The 19,594-nt window shown below is 38.6% G+C and overlaps 1 protein-coding gene across 3 annotated transcripts in view; it reads left to right on the top strand.

Annotated features, from left to right (window-relative positions):
* whrna (whirlin a) overlaps positions 1-19,589 on the top strand; it is a 109,379-nt gene extending 89,790 nt beyond the window's left edge. For 2 of the 3 annotated variants that reach the window (XM_079898661.1, XM_079898660.1), the window contains 5 exons: positions 1,967-2,038; positions 4,376-4,862; positions 8,964-9,127; positions 9,774-9,896; positions 14,673-19,589. In XM_079898661.1, the coding sequence (XP_079754787.1) occupies positions 1,967-2,038; positions 4,376-4,862; positions 8,964-9,127; positions 9,774-9,896; positions 14,673-14,855 (1,029 nt within the window). In that variant the 3' untranslated portion in view covers positions 14,856-19,589. The remainder of the gene's footprint in view (positions 1-1,966; positions 2,039-4,375; positions 4,863-8,963; positions 9,128-9,773; positions 9,897-14,672) is intronic. The other variant, XM_079898662.1, reaches the window with a different exon arrangement.
* The last annotated feature ends 5 nt before the right edge of the window (positions 19,590-19,594 follow it).

The raw sequence follows: 19,594 nt of genomic DNA, 5'->3' as shown, positions 1-19,594 counted from the left end.
TTGCACAGGTCACTCAAATATCATTCAAAAGTTTGGGATTTGTAAGTTATTTTATTTATTTATTTATTTAGAAATTGATTATTTTATATTCAGTAAATGAGTTTGTTACTTATTCAGTAAATCCTGTAATGGATTAATTTCATTAAAGGATTCATCAGACTGATTTAAAATGGGAACGGCCGGTTCACACTGAACATGTTTTTGACGGTAAAATCTGGTGGTTGACCGATATAAATTTTTTGATGGCCGATGCTGGTATCTTAGAGAGCAGGGTGGCCGATATAAAGTCGATATATTCATAGTTTATATTTATTTTACTTTATATTTAATAAATTAGATATGAATCATTTGAAAATGAATTTAAAAATAAACAGACTTATACTTGATTCTGAGATCTTATTACAGTATTTTTCACAAATAAAGAAATTGTTAAAAAAATATATGAATCAAAAGGAAGTAAACACTGTAACCAAGGTAATCTGGTAAGTTTGTGCACATTGGGAATCATATTTTTTCAAATAAAGACTTGGTAACACTAATTTTACAAACATCACACAGTAAAAATTACATCAATATGACAGAGTGGGCAACTGAATATAATGCAGCATAGTTTGAAATCAAGCGTCTGAAAATAAAATGTTTATTAAATATTCAAAGATTTGTTTAAATTATATAAAAGCATATTTTCTGAATGCTGACAGAAAATGAAAAGTATTATAATGTTTGCCTTTTTATTACTAATATAATATAAAATCAAATGCTATAGTACTTTTTTTGTATACCGTTTATTTTCTTTGTTTAACAGTTCTATATAATAACGTATTAGGACTGTTAAACAGAGACCATAAACTAATAAGATGGAGAATGGAGGCGCTGTGCGCTCAAAAGTTTAGCTTTTGACACAGTAGCCAAACAGAAAAACGAGTCGGCCAATTACGATATTTAAAAAATGCCAAATTTCGGCCTTGCCGATATATCGGTCGACCACTATTAAAAAGGCAAGACGCAAGTGTAACGAAAATAATGTAAGGTTGAACTTCTTTTAACTTGAGTTCCGCATTTTTAGAATGCCGGGTCATACATGAGACGCAAGCACAAAGGTCAAGCACGTCCGTCTATCGCATGTTTACATTGAAAAACTATGGAAAAGTTGCACAGTGAAATGGAAAAACATGTTTTGTGTGAATTGGCCTTAACTTTTTTGAGCAACTACCAACTCACAACTCATAACTACCGACTCATAACAAGAGTCATTTGTTCGCATTGTATGTTGATTTTTTTCCGTGCAGCTCATGAAGACAACTCAATAGTAAGACGTGTCTTGCTATTATTTCACAGTACACGGCCTATAAATGTGAAAATAATTGTTGTCCATTATTTCTAATATCTTTTTTACAAATAGTTTCAACCGTTTTCAAATGTTAAATACAGAGGTGTTATATGCGAATTATGAAATATACAAATACACAGCAAAAAAAAGCACAAACGTTGCAAGAATGACAACCAAAACACATACAAAGTTTAGCTGATCAAGTAGCAAACAAATTAGCCTTGTAAGTGGTGTGCAGGTAAATAAAGTGAATTGATGAGGCTTTTGTTTTGGTCGAGGGGAGTTTTAATGAGGTGAATCACAGGTCTGAATGTACTGAACTGCCGAAGTCATGAAATCACCTCTCTCTTATTGCAACTGAGCATACGCACATGCTAAATCAGGGCTTTTCTTGCTCTCTGTGCGATATGTGTTTGTTTGTGAGAGACGAGTGTTGGACTGAAAATGAGGCTGGATGTGAGATTGAAATGTAGGACTGTAAATGCAATTGTTTTGATGCCGCTCTGTAAAATGGGCCCTCAACAAAATGCAATTTGAATTGAACATTTGTTTAGGGGATAAACACACAGCTGTGTTTTTCATTTGTTTATAGTCTCTTGTTCTCGTTTTTCTCTCTTTTGTTTTTCTCTCTCCCAGAACGACGGTGTGGCAGAGAACAACGGGGAACAGTCTCTCGAGCGTAGCAATGCCCTGCCAGACATCTCTCTGGTAAGCCCTTCAGTTTGAGGAGAACAGGAAAGATAAAAGAGGGAGAACAGAGAAAAAGGAGAGTGTTATAGGTGTGCAATGGATGATATTGTGAGAACTGGCATTGAACACCTTGAAAATTACCAGGGGCAGATTTTGACTAGTGTGATGATGGCTTTTGTATGAAACTGTCAACATACTGTAGGGGTGGGTGGTATGACCAATGTTATGTCATGGTAGAGTAATTCAAGTAATTTTGCGTGTGTGTATACTGTAATACCTACCGTTGTGGTCAGAATTTTTGCCAACCGTGGCAAATATGATCAAAACTGTGAAAATGAATCTGCATTGTTTATCCTTTTGTTCTTTCATTAAGAAAAAATAACAAAAATCTAACCTTCCATTGAAGGAAAGCTAATCAATGTGAAGCGGAAATCACATTATGAAATAAATGTTTTTCTCTAATGCACATTGGCCCCAATTATTGGTACCCCTATAAATTATTATGAGTGAAATATATCTGAAGTTTATTCCCCTTCCTATTTACAAGTTTTTGCACAGACGAAGTAAATATTTATGAATGTATAAATATGAGTTTAACACAAACGCCAAATTCCCTTAATCATCCATCACAATGGGTAAAACCAATTTTTTTCTGTCCAGTTGAGTTCTGATGTGCAGCAAAAGATTGCTGAGCTTCACAAAAAAGAAAGTGGCTGTAAGAAAATAGGACACGTGTCTATAATCAAGGGTAGCGTCAGTTCTGGCAGGTCACATTAGTCAAGCTCGCATCAGCTGACTCTCAGCTGATCCACGTCTACCTATAGGAATGCGACACCTATGACAGCATCCATATATAAGCTCCTTCAGTGTTATCAACAGCAATTGCATTTCTCAGGGGCTAATTACCCTCCTCCATCCCCAGCTCCTCCTCTCGTCAGTCAGGATTTGGCATTCTGATTCCCCTTTGAATCAGACTCAAATCTTGATGTTGTACATTAATATATTGAATTAATGAAATCTGCAATTACATTCATGTTGGTTCTGTTGTGTTTACCCTAAGGGGGTTATTTCTGCTCTCCCTGCTCTTATCCATGCTCGGCTGCATGGATGCGCAGGGAGTTCTTGCCCAGAACAGAACCATACCGCCAATCCTTACTGTATGCTAATTGTCAATCGTATTTGACGATTGTGGTCCTGACAGAATTGTCTTAATGCATGGCGAGGAGAATAGTGGCCAAAGTCTGTTCAAGGATCACAGATGGAGAATTGCAGAAATTAGTTAAGGCTTCGGGATCAGGAAGCCTCAAAAAAAAAAAAAAAAAAGAATGGGAGGGTTTCACGAAAAATCATCTGCTCTCATCCAAAAACAAACACCTGTTCTGCCGTGTCCATCCCAGTCCCCAGACCTGAACCCTATTGAAAACTGAAGAGGAGAGTGTATCAACATCTTTTAAATAAAAGGTCAAAATGATTGTCTTTTAGATTTTTTTTAGATTTTCATAGGCTTCGTTGTTCATATTTACCAAGGGTGCCAATAATTCTGACCATGACTATATAAATTCAACTAACTAAACTGTGCTTTGCATGCACCAGAATGATTAATCCTTCAGTCCTAATCCTTATTTTCACATTACTCCATGTTTGTTGTCACTGTGAAGAGAATGTACATTAAGCAGTCCTGCACATCTACAGTGCCACAAAATCTCTACCGGTTGACACATTTTATACTGTCATGCCGCCCAGCCCTATCTCAAACGGTTCTAAAGGCTTGGCTACTCAGACAGTTGATGGTTGTTTGAAGGAAAGAGTGAAGGTGAGAAATAGAGGAGATGATGACACTGTCGCTGATGGCTGCTCGTTGTGAGAGAGATGACTGAGGAAGATTAGGGTCTTTCTCAGAGAGTTTGCTGTTGATAAACTGATGAAGCACCAGCACAGCTCTATCAGGCGCAGACGCCAACAAGTCAGAAGCGTGTGAAAGTAACGTTTCCAAAGAATGTTCAGGCCTAGATAAAAAACCCAACACAGACGACTCACATCTCGGTTTGATTACTTTCTGATGGCACTGACACCTCATTCATCTGGCTTCTGCTCACCCTGTTCAGCCTTAGTTTGTTCATTTTCTTTTCTTTTTTTGTTTTGTTTCTTGCTTTGCCTCTTGGTCTGAATGAACCAATTGTTCTTGTCCTCAAATCGATGACTTGTGCGTAATTGTCGTATGTGTGTGTATGAAGTATGTGAATATGGTGCATTGTAAGTTGCGATGACTGTCATTGAATGCGGAATGTTTTCTTGATCTCCTTTGAAATATAACCTGAAATATGCCATCACTAATGCTCTCCTCTTTCATCCTAGGATGAGGTTCATTCCACCTCAGATTCCCCTCCTTCCTTTAAACCTCCTCCTCCCCCAGGGCTTCAGCACCGTCCCAGTCGAAAATCCACACTTAGTAAACGTCACTCTTCCAGCTCCTCCCAATCGGGCTTGTACTTCACCGCCCCTTCTCGTTCCCATACCAAAGAACCCAAACACCCAAAAACTCCCAAACCTCGCACATCTCCTCCTGACACCCTCAAGATCATGAGCCAGCACCCTATCGGACCGTTCCCTCGGGTCCAGTCTCCTAGTAAGGGGAAGCCTGCTGTCCAGTCCTCGTCTCCGAATCCTCCACCCGCCCCTAATGTACCTGCACCGCCTGGGCCGCCTCCTCCTCCGCCCCCCTGCCCAGATAAGCCCGCCCCTTCGTCCCCAGCATCCAATCAGCATTTTGTCATGGTGGAGGTGCACAGGCCCAACGCAGAACCTGATGTGAACGAGGTGCGGCCGCTGCCACAGGCACGAGGTGAGACTGCACAGATTTGATGCATTGTGGGACAGCTGCGAATATTTAATATGTCATTAACCAGCTGCCGATTTCTATTCAATTTGGTTAATGGCTAAAAATTAATTATCCGCAATGTTAAAGGAAACATTTCAGCCAGCAGAGGTGTAAAGTCCAGGTTCAGAAAGTTAAAGTCCTCCTCAGTATTTTGTTCCAATCACCTGGATTTGCTAATTAGCACAGTTTTTCAGCCAGGAGATAGCTAATTAGTGAAATCAGCTGGCTGAGTTCATTGATGGAATAAACATATGGCAGGACTTTTACTTTCTGACCCCTGGACTTTACACCTCTGTCAGCCAGGTATCAAAATTCAATAATTGAATCACTTTCCTTATGTTTTACATGGATAAAATAACCACATGGTTTGGGAACCACATTGATTTTTTGAAGAACTTCTACAGTTGCAGTCATAAATGTAAATACACCTTGCAGAATCTGCAATGTTAAATTTCACAAAATAAGAGGGATTGTAAAAAAAACTTGTTTGTTTTTTATGTTGTGCTGTCCTGAATAAGGGAGCAATCACACTGCACTTCCATTGACTTTCATTCATACGCATACAATTGCAAGAGAGGAAACACAATTACAAGCTGCAGGATTGCAGTAATGTGGAGTAGATTGCATATTTTTGCTTTGAATGTATTATGTTTAATTATGTTTTTTTTAAAAGATAGCATAATGTGTTGCAGTATTATGACCGTTGCAGTGTCCATAGAGATTTTGCATGTCTAATGTGACCCTTGCTTAAGCTCTTTCACATAACAGATTTACATAGTCCACAATACAAAATATTAGCTGCATTTATAAAAACGACCCTGTTCAAAAGTTTACATACACTTGGTTCTTAAAAAGAATAAATATTATGATTGTTTATATTCTTAACATTTTGCAGATTCTTTAATTTTATGCATTTATTAACTTATGAATTATCTGTCTTTACATGCACTTTAAAAGTTAAATTTCAGTCTAACCAAAGCAACAATTTTTCTTTTTAAAATGTCATGTAAAGCACTTTAGTCCAACTGAAATCATATAATGGCTGGAATACACTACACTTTTAAAATTTGAACAGACTACACTATCTTACATCTTCCACTTGCTGACTTTAGAAATAGAGTTTACAAAGTGGAGTTTCCCTAACACAGCAAACTAATGCAGAATCATGTGCTTCGTTGCTAGGTGAAGCAAAAGAGGCAAAAGCAACGCAAGAAGTGCTCAAAATACAAAGTTTAGGCATTGTTCAGAGTAGCATAAGCCTGATAAAGGAGGAGGAAAGAATTTTTTTTTTATTATTTTTTTTATGAGATTAAGTGCTCACGAAAGAGATGAGTTTTCAGTTGTCTTTTGAATGTTGTCAGGGATTCTGCGTTCTGGATGAGGGTGGGGAGAGCGTTCCACCAGCATGGAACCGTGAATGAGAATGTTCTGGAAAGTGATTTTGTGGCTCTCTGTGATGGAACCACGAGCCGTCACTCGTTGACCGATCATAGGTTTCTGGTAGGGATGTAGACTCGTCGGAGCGATTGAAAGTAGGAGGGAGCTGAGCCTGTGATAGATCTGTAAGCAAGCGTCAATGCCTTGAACTTGATGCGAGCAGCGAGTGGTAGCCAGTGCAGAGAGATGAACAGAGGAGTGACATGGGCTCTTTTTGGCTCGTTGAAGACAAGACGAGCTGCAGCATTCTGAATCATTTGTAGAGGTTTAGTTGCACATGATGGAAGTCCAGCCAGAAGAGCATTGCAGTAATCAAGCCTAGATATGACCAGGGCCTGGATGAGAAGTTGTGTTGCATGCTCATTTAGTAAAGGCCTGATCTTCCTGATGTTGTGCAGTGCAAACCTGCATGATCGAGCTGTCTTTGAAATGTGATCTGTGAAGGTCAGCTGGTCATCAAATATTACTCCAAGATTTCTGATCAACCTTGATGGGGTGATTGATGATGAATCTAGCTGGATAGTGAAGTCGTGTTGTAGAGATGGATTGGCAGGGAGGCAGAGAAGCTCAGTCTTTGCCAGGTTGAGCTGCAGGTGATGTTCCATCATCCATGTCGAGATGTCCGCCAGACAGCTTAAGATCCGTGCAGCTACTGTGGGATCATCTGGTTGAAATGAGAGGAAGAGCTGTGTGTCATCAGCATAGCAGTGGTAAGAGAAACCATGTGCCTGTATGATGTGTCCCAGTGATGTGATGTAGATGGAGAAGAGGAGGGGTCCAAGAACTGAACCCTGAGGAACCCCTGTGGTCAGTTGATGTGCGTTAAATTAGTTGAAGCAGTTAAATATAACGGTAGTTAATATGATTAGGCTTTTGCTTGACTACATTATCAAATAGTTATCAATGTGTTGCTAATGTTACACAAACCATGTTCCCGTTCGCCATCTCAGTCTGCCTTCTAAAAATCAGCATCCTTAGAAACGCTTTGAACATTATAGATCGTCAGTGGAGAAAGGCATATAGTTACATTTACATTTGTAAATGCGAAAGTGACTTACATTGTATTTCAAGGTACACATTTACATTCTTATCAGTTCTTGCTTTCCCTGGGAATCGAACCCATGACCTTGGCATTGCAAGTGCCAACGCTCTACTGTTTAAGCAACAGGAAAGTTTTATATATATAATATAATATAGTTCATAATGATGTCAGAAACACCAGCAAAATGTCTTTGGTTCACTGCAGTTTTGAGGAGAAAATACTCAGCAATGGTGTTGACTTATGAATTTGCACATGGTTTGCCTGAAAGCATGTTTAAAGTACCACATAGACATAAACATTATGCTTTTTAAACATAAACAAAATATTTTAAACTTTAAACAAAACTAGTTCGATGGTCAAGTAAAGTAAAGGGGTTTGAGTGATTAATAATCAGTATCTAACCTGACGAAAATATATTTATTCAGTGTTATTCACATTATATTTCATCTGCAACAGCATTGTAAACTTTTATAAAGATACGTTTGGTCATTAACTTTTAAATGCATCATTATGCAAATTGCAAACACATGAGGAGAGTTTACGCATGAAAGACCCACGACTGACAGATTAACGTGCTACTACATTTCTGTCCTAAACTGTAGGAAATTAAATTAAATTGAATGTGGAGGATTTTTAACTGTGACAAAGATGGGCAGTTTAAATGGTGACAGAATGCGCGTAACTAAGCGACAGAGCTGTCTGTTAAAGATGCAATTATGGCGAAGTGGTATGTCCCTAAAGCTGCTATACACTCAAAAAGTATTTTCTTTTTCTTCACAAAAACTACTTTTATAATTTTATACTTTTAGGGCATAGTATAAGCAGGCGAATTGGGACGCAGTAATATTATTTGAAAAACACGAGGCAAAAAGTCCCCGGATGACCTGTCCACTGAAATTCTGAAGTGCGTATTCGATGGACACTTTACTATTCCGTGAGGCTACGGGAGAGGATTTATGAGAAGAAGTGAAGCGATGCAACTGATACTGGCAGGTCACATGACAGTGACAACATGGCGGATGTATACGTCTGAATTTCATTTATACTACACATATTCATACTATATATAACATACTGTTTTAACAAGTAGTCCTACTCAGACAGTATGCGATTCTGGATGCTGCATAGGTGTTCTAAAATCAGCTCAAAATATAAAACATGTTTGATATCCTCCAACTGGATGGAATCATAGCCTGAAGCTAAAAACCTGAGTCTGTGCCCATCATATACTAATCATTTTCTGTGAAATCAGTCAACTCAAATCCAACACCTCCAGTCCAGACTGCAAAACAGGACCAGAAATGTGGGCAAAAGTGTAGTGTATTCATACATAAATCTGTTTTTTGCAATGTTGGACTAACAGACCTAGATAATGTGATTGTAGCTCAGCTTCATCCAGCATGTACAAGTTAATCGGGCCTTGACGCTATGCACATGCTCCGAAAGGCAGAGGTGATGCACAATGCGTATATATATATTCCATTGCGTGTTGTCATGCATTTTTGGACAAACAGATGGAGACTGCAGCTCGACTACACAAAGTTCGATTCTAACTGCATCTAAACTTGCTTATTGTCTTCTTTCAGGAGGGACGTTGTCCCAGCTCTCAGACAGCGGACAGACCCTCAGCGAGGACAGCGGTGTGGATATTGCTGAATCTGGACGTCTAAGTAAGGATAGCAGCCCACGTCCCGCCCGGACCAGAGCCCCACGGGATGGGCACGGGGGAGGAGAAACATCTGCCAAACCGGTGAGACCGAGAGAGAGAGAGAGAGCGAGAGAGAGAGAGATGGGTGTGTGAGAGTTAATGACAGTGACAGAGGGATGGTATTAAAAGTGTGAATGAGAGTGAAAGAGTGTTGACAGAAGAGTGCAGTCACGTAAATCTGTCTCCTCCCTCTCCCTGTGACTGAGCGTGCTTGACTTTTAACAATTAATTTTCACTTTTCTTCTTTTGGTACATATATTTTCTTTCGTTTTTTCTGTTCTTTATTTGTTGACTCGTCCACTTCATCTCATCTCATATCACTGATCCAACAGCTCTCTGAAAAACCAATCTCAATGTGCTGAGTCGAGACGCGTCCGTCTTCCTTCTGGCCGTCCTTTAGCTATATGCTTCTCGGCTTTTCTTATACGCATGAGCTGTGTTGTTGTTCTCATGGATCGAACGAATAGTGCCATCTGAGGACAGTGCGGTTGGGCACAAGCCACTTCCTGTGGCCTTATTTTAGGCTGTCAGACACAAAGCAATGTCTATCATCAAAGCCAAATGTGTCTTCCTATATCTGTTCTCTTTCATTCTCTCTCCCTCTCTTTGATCTGCTACTTTCCTGTCTCTCGCTCTCTCCTCATCTTTCCCGTCCTGTCTCTAATCTGTCTCTAAATCTACCTTGCAGCCGGGTCTGTTGGAGCCGACCTCCTCTCTAGTGAGGGTGGCAAAAAGTGCCAGCACTCTGGGCATTGCAATAGAAGGCGGGGCAAACACACGGCAGCCCCTCCCACGCATCGTTACCATACAAGTGAGTGGCCCTTACAGTGTTCTATTATATACAGGGTTATATTATATGAAATAATATAATTTTGGGGTCGATAAGATCATTAGACCCCTCACCTCTGACAGCAGAGAGAACCGCAAATACACACATACAGAGCTTTGAATGTGAACGGGCTCATGTTGATTGTTTTTATCTCAGGCGTTTTAATGTTCATAAATGTGAATGTAATATGAGGTTATACTTGTTAAATATATAAAATCTCTCTTTTTTGTTTACTCTTTTTGCTTCGTCTTGGATTTATACTGACAGCTAATGACATGGATGCAGCATTGTGCAGAAATGTACTGATGATACCGGTGGCATTGAAGAAATTCACTTTTTTTGTCAGCTATGTTCAGTTTATTCCATGAGCAAAAGTGTCCAATGATAGAAGAGGTTATGGGGTTAAAGTAGGTAATATTCAGCTGGTCATGTGATCTCAATATGGTAGCTCCCATGAGAAGGCATGTGAAATAAAACTGCTTTAATTAGGTTACTCGTATGTGAGTGAACATGATTTTTAACATCTTTTATATGCATTTGTTTAGAACTTCTAAAAATTGCTGGATGGACTTTTTAAGTATTATACTTAACTAATCTCGCACCGTTTGTACTACAAACATGAACGACACCTGAAATTGTGAAGCTTGAGGAGAGATATTTCCAATTACTTTTTGTTTCATTGTCACCTGAATGGTAAAATGGGAGCAAGGATATCTAGGGACCAGAATATCATAGAAACTTGTTGGTGGGCATTTCTTACCACCCAGAAAACCCTAGCAACCACATAGCAATTTAAATGTCACTTAGCAACAGGATAGCACCTTGGCAAATATCCTAGCAACATGGCAATGGTTTTTGTATGGGTAAGCACCACACAATTTTAATACTGAATCTGATGAATCACAATAGTACCCTGTGGTTCTTCATACTGGGCGGCTGCCAGGTTTTACAGTTGATTGTACAATTTCAAAACCCTCAGGTCTGAAGCGGGTACGGAGCCTGAGACTATGACAGAAACAAAATGAGTCCCAATCATGAGCTTACTGCCGTCAGTCATATAAAGGTCAATGAGTGAATTAAATAATGAGCACAGAAGCACAGCAGTACATGGACCTCCAGTTGTGGGCCAGTGTAGAGCAGGAAGTTGGTGTTGATGTTTGACGCCATTTTGGCAGCAGATTTTTCCTGATTCTGTGTTTTGTTTTACAAAAAATCTTGAGCACTCTGTTGAACAGGCTTGTGGGAATGCGTGCAGTTAGGTGTGCAATTTGTAGAACGAGTTGATGATATGTGAAAGGCTCTCTGTGTTTCTGTGTCCACCCGTGCTGGAGAGGAAATGAAGTGCGTTCTAAGGAGGGGACATAACAGTGCAACTGATTGCCTTTGATTTAGCAACAAATCAGCTCCTTCTTAATAAAAGATTGAGATACGAAGAGCAGGGGCATGGGAACAGGAGAGACTGAGCAGAAAAAGGAATATAAGAGAAATGAATGGGTTTTAATTCCCCGGCTGCAGGCGGTTCATCAGCGTCATAATGAAATCCAACAACAAAAGCAGCCTTGGATTAGATAATGTGGTGCTCTTTTGTTCCGATCAATATCAGGCATTGAATGAAAGAAGACGAAGAAGCTGGTGAGATCTAAGTGGCTGACATTTTAGCCTCCATTAGTTTACTACTTCCTGTTGCGTACGTGATGTCATGCTCTGACCCTCAATTTCGTTTTATTGAAGTCCCCCTGTGGTGAAAATCAAGCTTGTGGTGTGGTGTTTTTAATATGCTTTCAGACAAACCATGTGCAAATTCATAAGTCAACACCATTGCTAAGTATTTTCTCTTTAAAACTGCAGTGAACCATAGACGGTCTCAAAAACGCAGTTTGAAATCTCTGGTGTTTCTGACATCACAAACTACCTTGTAACCAATCACGTCAACGTACCAGCGGGCTTTAGCATTTCATTAACACCGAACTAGCAGGGGAGTCTCTCAAGAGATGCCGGTATATTTTTCTGTTGATATGAAAAATCAGGTAAATTAAGCAATATGGCGGGTGTATGATGTATATTATGCTGTTATAATGAACTATATGCCTTTCTCCACTAACGTTCTGAGTTTGTTCAAAGTGTTTCTGATGATTGTTAGAAGGCAGACTGAGATGGCGAACGGAAACATGGTTTGTGTAACATTAGGAACACATTATTAGCTGTTTGATAACATAGTTAAGCAAAAGGCTGATCATATTAATCACCATTATGTGATCAACGTTGTAAAGAGCGATACCATTGTGCAGCGTTTATCTCAGTAAGTTGACCGAGTGAATCTGTGAGCTGGTGGGGGTGGAGGCGGGGCTAATTAGCATATTCATAGATCTGCGTATACTAAATGAAGCAAGGGTGTAGAGTTTAATTTAAGCTATTCTAAGGCATGAAGATATTTTCACAGAAAAAAAAAAACGTTTAAATATGTAAATTTTGGTGATCAAAGATGTGTTATAAGGGATACAATTATTGACTACAGGGGGGATTTAAGTAAAGTTCTACTTAATATAGACATTGCTACTTAAGTGTAACAATAGAAAACTTTGAGTACACAGATAGTTTACAACAGTGAACTTGTAGGTACACTTTGAAGTGTACTCTCATTAAACTACTAGTATTTATAGTTTACTATATATTTATATATATATATATTGCATTTTAAGTATACTATGTTCCTAATTAGGTATTATTTTTTATACTTGTAATTTACCTTTAACTGTACTTTTTTTTTTTTTTTTTGCAAACAAAGCTCTGCTCAGTAGAAGTTCAGTTTAAATTAAAACTAAAATAGCGTGATTTTCCCCCAAAAAATTATGATTTAATAAACTATTATTATTATTAGTGTTATTACTTAAAAAAGTGCATTCTACTGTACAATACTAATATACACTCACCTAAAGGATTATTAGGAACACCTGTTCAATTTCTCATTAATGCAATTATCTAATCAACCAATCACATGGCAGTTGCTTCAATGCATTTAGGGGTGTGGTCCTGGTCAAGACAATCTCCTGAACTCCAAACTGAATGTCAGAATGGGAAAGAAAGGTGATTTAAGCAATTTTGAGCGTGGCATGGTTGTTGGTGCCAGACGGGCCGGTCTGAGTATTTCACAATCTGCTCAGTTACTGGGATTTTCACGCACAACCATTTCTAGGGTTTACAAAGAATGGTGTGAAAAGGGAAAAACATCCAGTATGCGGCAGTCCTGTGGGCGAAAATGCCTTGTTGATGCTAGAGGTCAGAGGAGAATGGGTTGACTGATTCAAGCTGATAGAAGAGCAACTTTGACTGAAATAACCACTCGTTACAACCGAGGTATGCAGCAAAGCATTTGTGAACCCACAACACGCACAACCTTGAGGCGGATGGGCTACAACAGCAGAAGACCCCACCGGGTACCACTCATCTCCACTACAAATGGGAAAAAGAGGCTACAATTTGCACGAGCTCACCAAAATTGAACAGTTGAAGACTGGAAAAATGTTGCCTGGTCTGATGAGTCTCGATTTCTGTTGAGACATTCAGATGGTAGAGTCAGAATTTGGCGTAAACAGAATGAGAACATGGATCCATCATGCCTTGTTACCACTGTGCAGGCTGGTGGTGGTGGTGTAATGGTGTGGGGGATGTTTTCTTGGCACACTTTAGGCCCCTTAGTGCCAATTGGGCATCGTTTAAATGCCACGGCCTACCTGAGCATTGTTTCTGACCATGTCCATCCCTCTATGACCACCATGTACCCATCCTCTGATGGCTACTTCCAGCAGGATAATGCACCATGTCACAAAGCTCGAATCATTTCAAATTGGTTTCTTGAACATGACAATGAGTTCACTGTACTAAAATGGCCCCCACAGTCACCAGATCTCAACCCAATAGAGCATCTTTGGGATGTGGTGGAACGGGAGCTTCGTGCCCTGGATGTGCATCCCACAAATCTCCATCAACTGCAAGATGCTATCCTATCAATATGGGCCAACATTTCTAAAGAATGCTTTCAGCACCTTGTTGAATCAATGCCACGTAGAATTAAGGCAGTTCTGAAGGCGAAAGGGGGTCAAACACAGTATTAGTATGGTGTTCCTAATAATCCTTTAGGTGAGTGTATTTCTGTCATAATTTTCTCAAGTTAAACCAAACTTCTGACAATAGTTGTATCAAGTGAAATGCTTAATTTTTAATAGTTTTAGTTAACAATAACAACACTGATCCCTTTAAAAGTCACAAGTGATTTGTGGTTGTGCAGTGTTTTCTTAGGTAGTTCTTGACCAGACTGAAGTGACCAGAGAGCAGCGATAGCTATGTCTGAATTTGCAGTATGGGACAATCAGTACCCCCTAATGTTTACTTATAGATGAGCAAGTTAATTTCAGAGTCGAACAATGTCCCAAATCTCTTTAATGTTTAAAACTGTGTTTTCAGCAAATTATCAATCAGTTGTCCACCTGGGATCACTCAGTGATGAATTGATATAATAGTTTAATTTTCAACTCCGCTGATTACATCCTTCTGTGATTTCCCAGTTGAAATCCATTTTTTACTTTCTCTTCAGAGCCAAATCTAATCTAACTACCAGCCACACCAAACTGTGTGTGACTGTGACCGTATTTAGAACTAAAATAGACTGACTGACCGACAACCGACTTTCGCTTCTGTGAACTCTGCCAGTCTGTCTGAAATGAAAGTTTCTCAAACTATCTCTCATTCTCTTTCCCACAGAGAGGTGGTTCGGCTCATAACTGTGGACAGCTAAAGGTGGGTCAGGTAATCCTAGAGGTGAACGGAGTGTCTCTCAGAGGAAAGGAACATCGGGAAGCTGCACGTCTCATAGCGGAGGCCTTTAAAACCAAAGAGAAGGACTACATTGACTTCTTGATCACAGAGTTCAACGTGGCTCTATAGGACCGTACGAGTCCCATGATGCTGACTGCGGAAATTGTATAAAAAGCACTGGGACATACCGCTCCATGTCTTGCCATGATTAACCCCCAGAATCCTGTTACGTTTCATACACTTCAGCTCATCCTCTTCTGTGATGTTTTGAAACCAGTCACTGTTTGAAAGGCCATCCTGTGTGGACCAACCCCAGTTGACCTTTCCAGCGGCAAATGCCAGAATAGAGCAAAAGTTCAGTCGGTTCTGGCCGGTTTGTTTTAGATGATTGGACCATCTTTTCATTTGGCTTATTCCTTGAGCTTCTAATATAGTGAGATTTGGTCACCTGACCGCAATATGGCAAGAGACTCTTCATTAGGCTTGGATCTGTGTAGTGTTTTTGATACACGATATGACGTCATGTCCTGGTGTGCGAGTCTACGCGAACGTGTCATGGAAATCATCGTCGTTTTTTTAAAAAGTCATAGCTATTTTATAAGAAATATGTGCAAATGGATAAAATGTGTTGAAAATATATGTGTAAAGTTTATGAGGTGGACATAACTACTGATTCTAGTAAATAGTGACTAACTAGAAATTTGAACTAAAGTGCTTCTCATTACAGTTTGCTGTGAGCAGAACTGCTGAAACATCTGTCATCTGCCTTTTTTTAACTAGTCAGCCGATTTCAATATTTTATTATTGTTTGTGCTGTTTTCTTTTGCGTCATGCAGTAATTGCTAAACCACGGCAATCAGTCATTAGGACAGAAATGCTGGAGTCCTCAGAGATTGCTACTCTGTTCAAATACCTAGTGAGCTGCCTACGTAGACAGCATTTTAAGACAGCTGGCACTTCTGATGTGAAGAGAAGAGCTTGTTTTGGCCAAATTTTAAGGCAGCAACACGTGCATCACGGCTCAACAATAAGGATTCCTCACTGTCCCATACCATTCAAAAAATGTGGCGTCATATTTTCTTTAAATGTTTTTCAAAGAAGTCTCTTATGCTCACTAAGCCTGCATTTATTTGATCAAAGATACAGTAAAAATTGTAATATTGTGAAATATCATTGGTAAAGCTGAATTTTCAGTCTTCAGTGTCACATGATCTTTCAGAAATCATTCTGATATGTTGAATCATTCTAACTGCTCAAAAAATATTTTTATTATTATCAATGTTAAAAACAGTTGTGCTGCTTAATATTTTTATGGAAAGCATTTTTTTCAGGATGCTTTGATGAATAGAAAGTTCAAAAGAACAGCTTTTATTTGAAATCTATTTTTTTGTAACAATACAAAAATCTTTATTGTCACTTCTGATCAATTTAATGCATCCTTGCTGAATAAAAGTATTATTTCTTACTGACCCCAAACGTTTGAATAGTAGGGTTTATCATTATTTTCTGGTAAATTGTATTTGAATTTATGGTTGTCTTAGCATTTCCTGTGTAATTATATTATATTTATTATAAAGATGTTATATTAACTGTAATTTGTTGTGTTTGGGCCAGTGAAAGCATTAGCAGGGCAAGGAAAAATCTGAACTACTGACCTGACCTGGACAGCAGAAAAAAAACCTTACTGTTGAGCTCTGATTTATCCTTCATGTAGAAGACAATCTCAGAGTTCACTGAGATGTACAAAGCAGGAAAAATGTTGGACAAAGCAATAAATGTTTGATATTTTAAAATCGAATTAAATCAGAATTGCTTAAAAACATTTACTGTAGCATAGCTGCATACTAATGAAGTCGAGTCTCTCACTGTGTGCTATTTGAGTTTGTGCCACTCCAAATCATTTAAAGGGATATATGGGTAAAAAATATGGGTAACCAAACAGTTGATGGACCCCACTGACTTCCATAGTATATGGAGAGAAAAAAATACTATGGAAGTCAATGGGGTCCATCAACTGTTTGGTTACCCACATTCTTCAAAATACATTATTTTGTGTTCAGCAGAATAAAGAAACGCATACAGGTTTGAAACAACTTGAGGGTGAGTAAATGATGACAAAATTTTCGTTTTTTGAATGAACTGTCCCTTTAGCTTTCAGTAAGGATGTGTTTTATATAGGCCATAGACAGCAAGGCTGCTCACTAGGTTTTGAGAAGAGCCTTTGACAGCATGCCAGCATTGTGAAGAGTCTCAGAAAGAAAAATCCTTTCAGATTTATTTAAATGGAGCGAGAAAATGAGGAGACCCTTTATCCAGTTATGAGAGGCGAAGCAGGAACTTGACATTGCAATCAGAGACAAGCAGCCATCGAAACTAATGAAAAGTTTAGATCTTCCGTGAGGGATCTGATTGATGCATTGAGGGGGGAAAAAAAAAGAACAGACTGGGAAGAGGTGGTGACACAAAGCAACAATGTGTCAGTCATATTATATAAGGGTGGACGAGTGGGAGAGGAAATTGAGAAATGGTGTTATTGTAATGTGTGTGTGAGTGTGTCTGGCTTTGAATGCAGAGGCAGTGAGTGAAACAGTCCCACAGAGCCGAGGTGTGTGTGTGTGTATTAGAGAGAGAGACAGATCTACTTGAAGCTTTGAAATATTGACTAGTGCAAGCACAGCATTCCCACCTGCCCACTTTCTCTAATATGACAGCCCACCTAGATCACATACGCCACCATTTTACTCCTCTACAAACCCACACAGTGTATTGCTTGTTAGACTCAGACATTCGAACAGTGTATATAATATGGTATATCTATATATTTTAGGTAAATTATTTGTAAAAAAGAAAAGAAAAAAACTGTGCTGCTCCGATCTCTTGTTTATTTTACTTATTGCATATTCGTTTTATCCTCATCTCTTTTACTTCCCGCAGCTGGGTAAATGTGCACTTAAATAAGTCATCTGGAAGCAGTAAAGAATTTATCCAGTGAAATCTTCTTCCTTGAAGTCTCAGTTCTGCACACACATGTCTGACAGCATTAGGAATGACATGTGCTCTTTTGTCAAAGCATTGCTTCAGTGCTCATCCCACGGAGAACGTTCGCGGCAAAGACCTGCAGTGCTCAAAGGTATCAGTATGAAAGGCATCCGAGGAGAGAGAGAGATTGGAGAGAGAGAGAGAGGGGTCTTTGCACCGGCATCTCATCCCACCGAAACAGCTCTTCAAATGGAGAACACTCGTGTGTAGCGCATATGTGGAGCTGCTGTGCTTTTTCATTGGTGGATGGGAACACAGATCAAAGAACAAAGCATGTCTGACCGTATACCGACCTTCAGATACATACAAACATATATTCACAAGTCCCCAAACATATTTACAGAATCAAGATCGCATTTTCCGGATTTGGCTTCAAAGTCTTCAAAAATTAAATGATGCTGATTTGTTGATTGCCAACTTCAGGTAAACTAGCTTTTTTATTCTCTGTCCATTTTTACTGAGCTTCGCCTAATAATTAACCTTGTAAACAAAATTTGGTACTGCACAAGTACAGTTCAGTGTTGTTAACTAAGACTGTTCAAATAGTTTTGAATTGAAATAAAGCTGAAATAAAAATAAAATATTTGATGAAAAACTCTAATACTAAAACTAAAACAAATTAAAGTGAAAAAAACGAATAAAAAATGACGAAAGCACATAAAATTGAAGATGAAAACTGAAAATATTAAAATAAACACAGTTTTAAACCTTGATTTCATGATTTTCCACCGATAAACATTTAAAAGAATGATCAAATTAAAAAACAAAACAAATACACCAGAATTATTAACAGCATTGCAGATTTACCCTAAAATTAAAAGGTCATGCTAGTTTGGAACTAAATGTTATTAATAAAATTATATTAACTACGGTTACAGGGTTAAATGTTGAGCTTGATGAATACAGTCAACTCAACATATTTATAAAAAATTAGAAAATTGAATGAGACTACTTGGACTTTAGATTGTTAAAGAATGTTACATTTTGTAATTGATAAACAGCTAAATGGTTTTGTCCTTAAAATGTGTTAATTAAAAATATATTTAGTAGAATGTAATTGATTGACCATGCTAAAATTATTATTCTTGGATACCATTAATAAGGTCATGACCTCTGAGGTGTTGGACTGGGCAAATAACCATTTGGTGCAAATAGCGCTAATGCTTTAAAAAAAAATAAGTGAATTTGAGGAGAGTGCAAAATGCAGGTTTAGATGAATTTTCAAAACTACGTTTATGACTTCATAAGTGACGTGTCTTGGAGTCTTGGCAGTCGTAAGTGAAGAGAATAAAGTTTGAGACCCTTCATCTTGCTGATATCTGCTGGTGTTGTAAGTGACTGACAGCATTTGAGAGAAATTTCTGCTTGAGCTCCATTCAAAATAATTCACTCAGCATCACTCATGGTTTAACTTGAGACACTATGCTGAAACCTCTTTTCCACAGAATCATGTGTTTAGTCACTTTACTATTTTATTCCTTCAGAAGTTGTTTTACCTGAACAACCCGCTGCCTTTGTTCCTCTGTCTGCCTAACTCTTGTACAGTTTAAAGAAAAGACTACACAGCCATGGTATTTATACAGAAAGTGTGTTTTATTTTCCAATAAAGATAAAGTGCAAAAAAAAAAAGAAAGAAAAAGAACCCCTTTGTCTTTCTATTCTTCATCTTCCCACAATTTCTGGTGCTTTGTGGCAGGTACAAATCTCATTAACTATAATCAGTGAGATAATGTAAAATTAATAGGCCCTCACTTCTCACTAAAATATGAAGTAATTCCCTAGTAGCGTGCCTTGAAACCCATTTGATCAAACCAATTCATACACACAAA

Source organism: Squalius cephalus, assembly GCF_949319135.1.
Source record: "Squalius cephalus genome assembly, chromosome: 17".
Lineage (NCBI taxonomy): Eukaryota > Metazoa > Chordata > Actinopteri > Cypriniformes > Leuciscidae > Squalius > Squalius cephalus.
The sequence above is the reverse complement of the archived record's forward strand: the minus strand, read 5'-3'. Positions and strand labels throughout refer to the sequence as shown.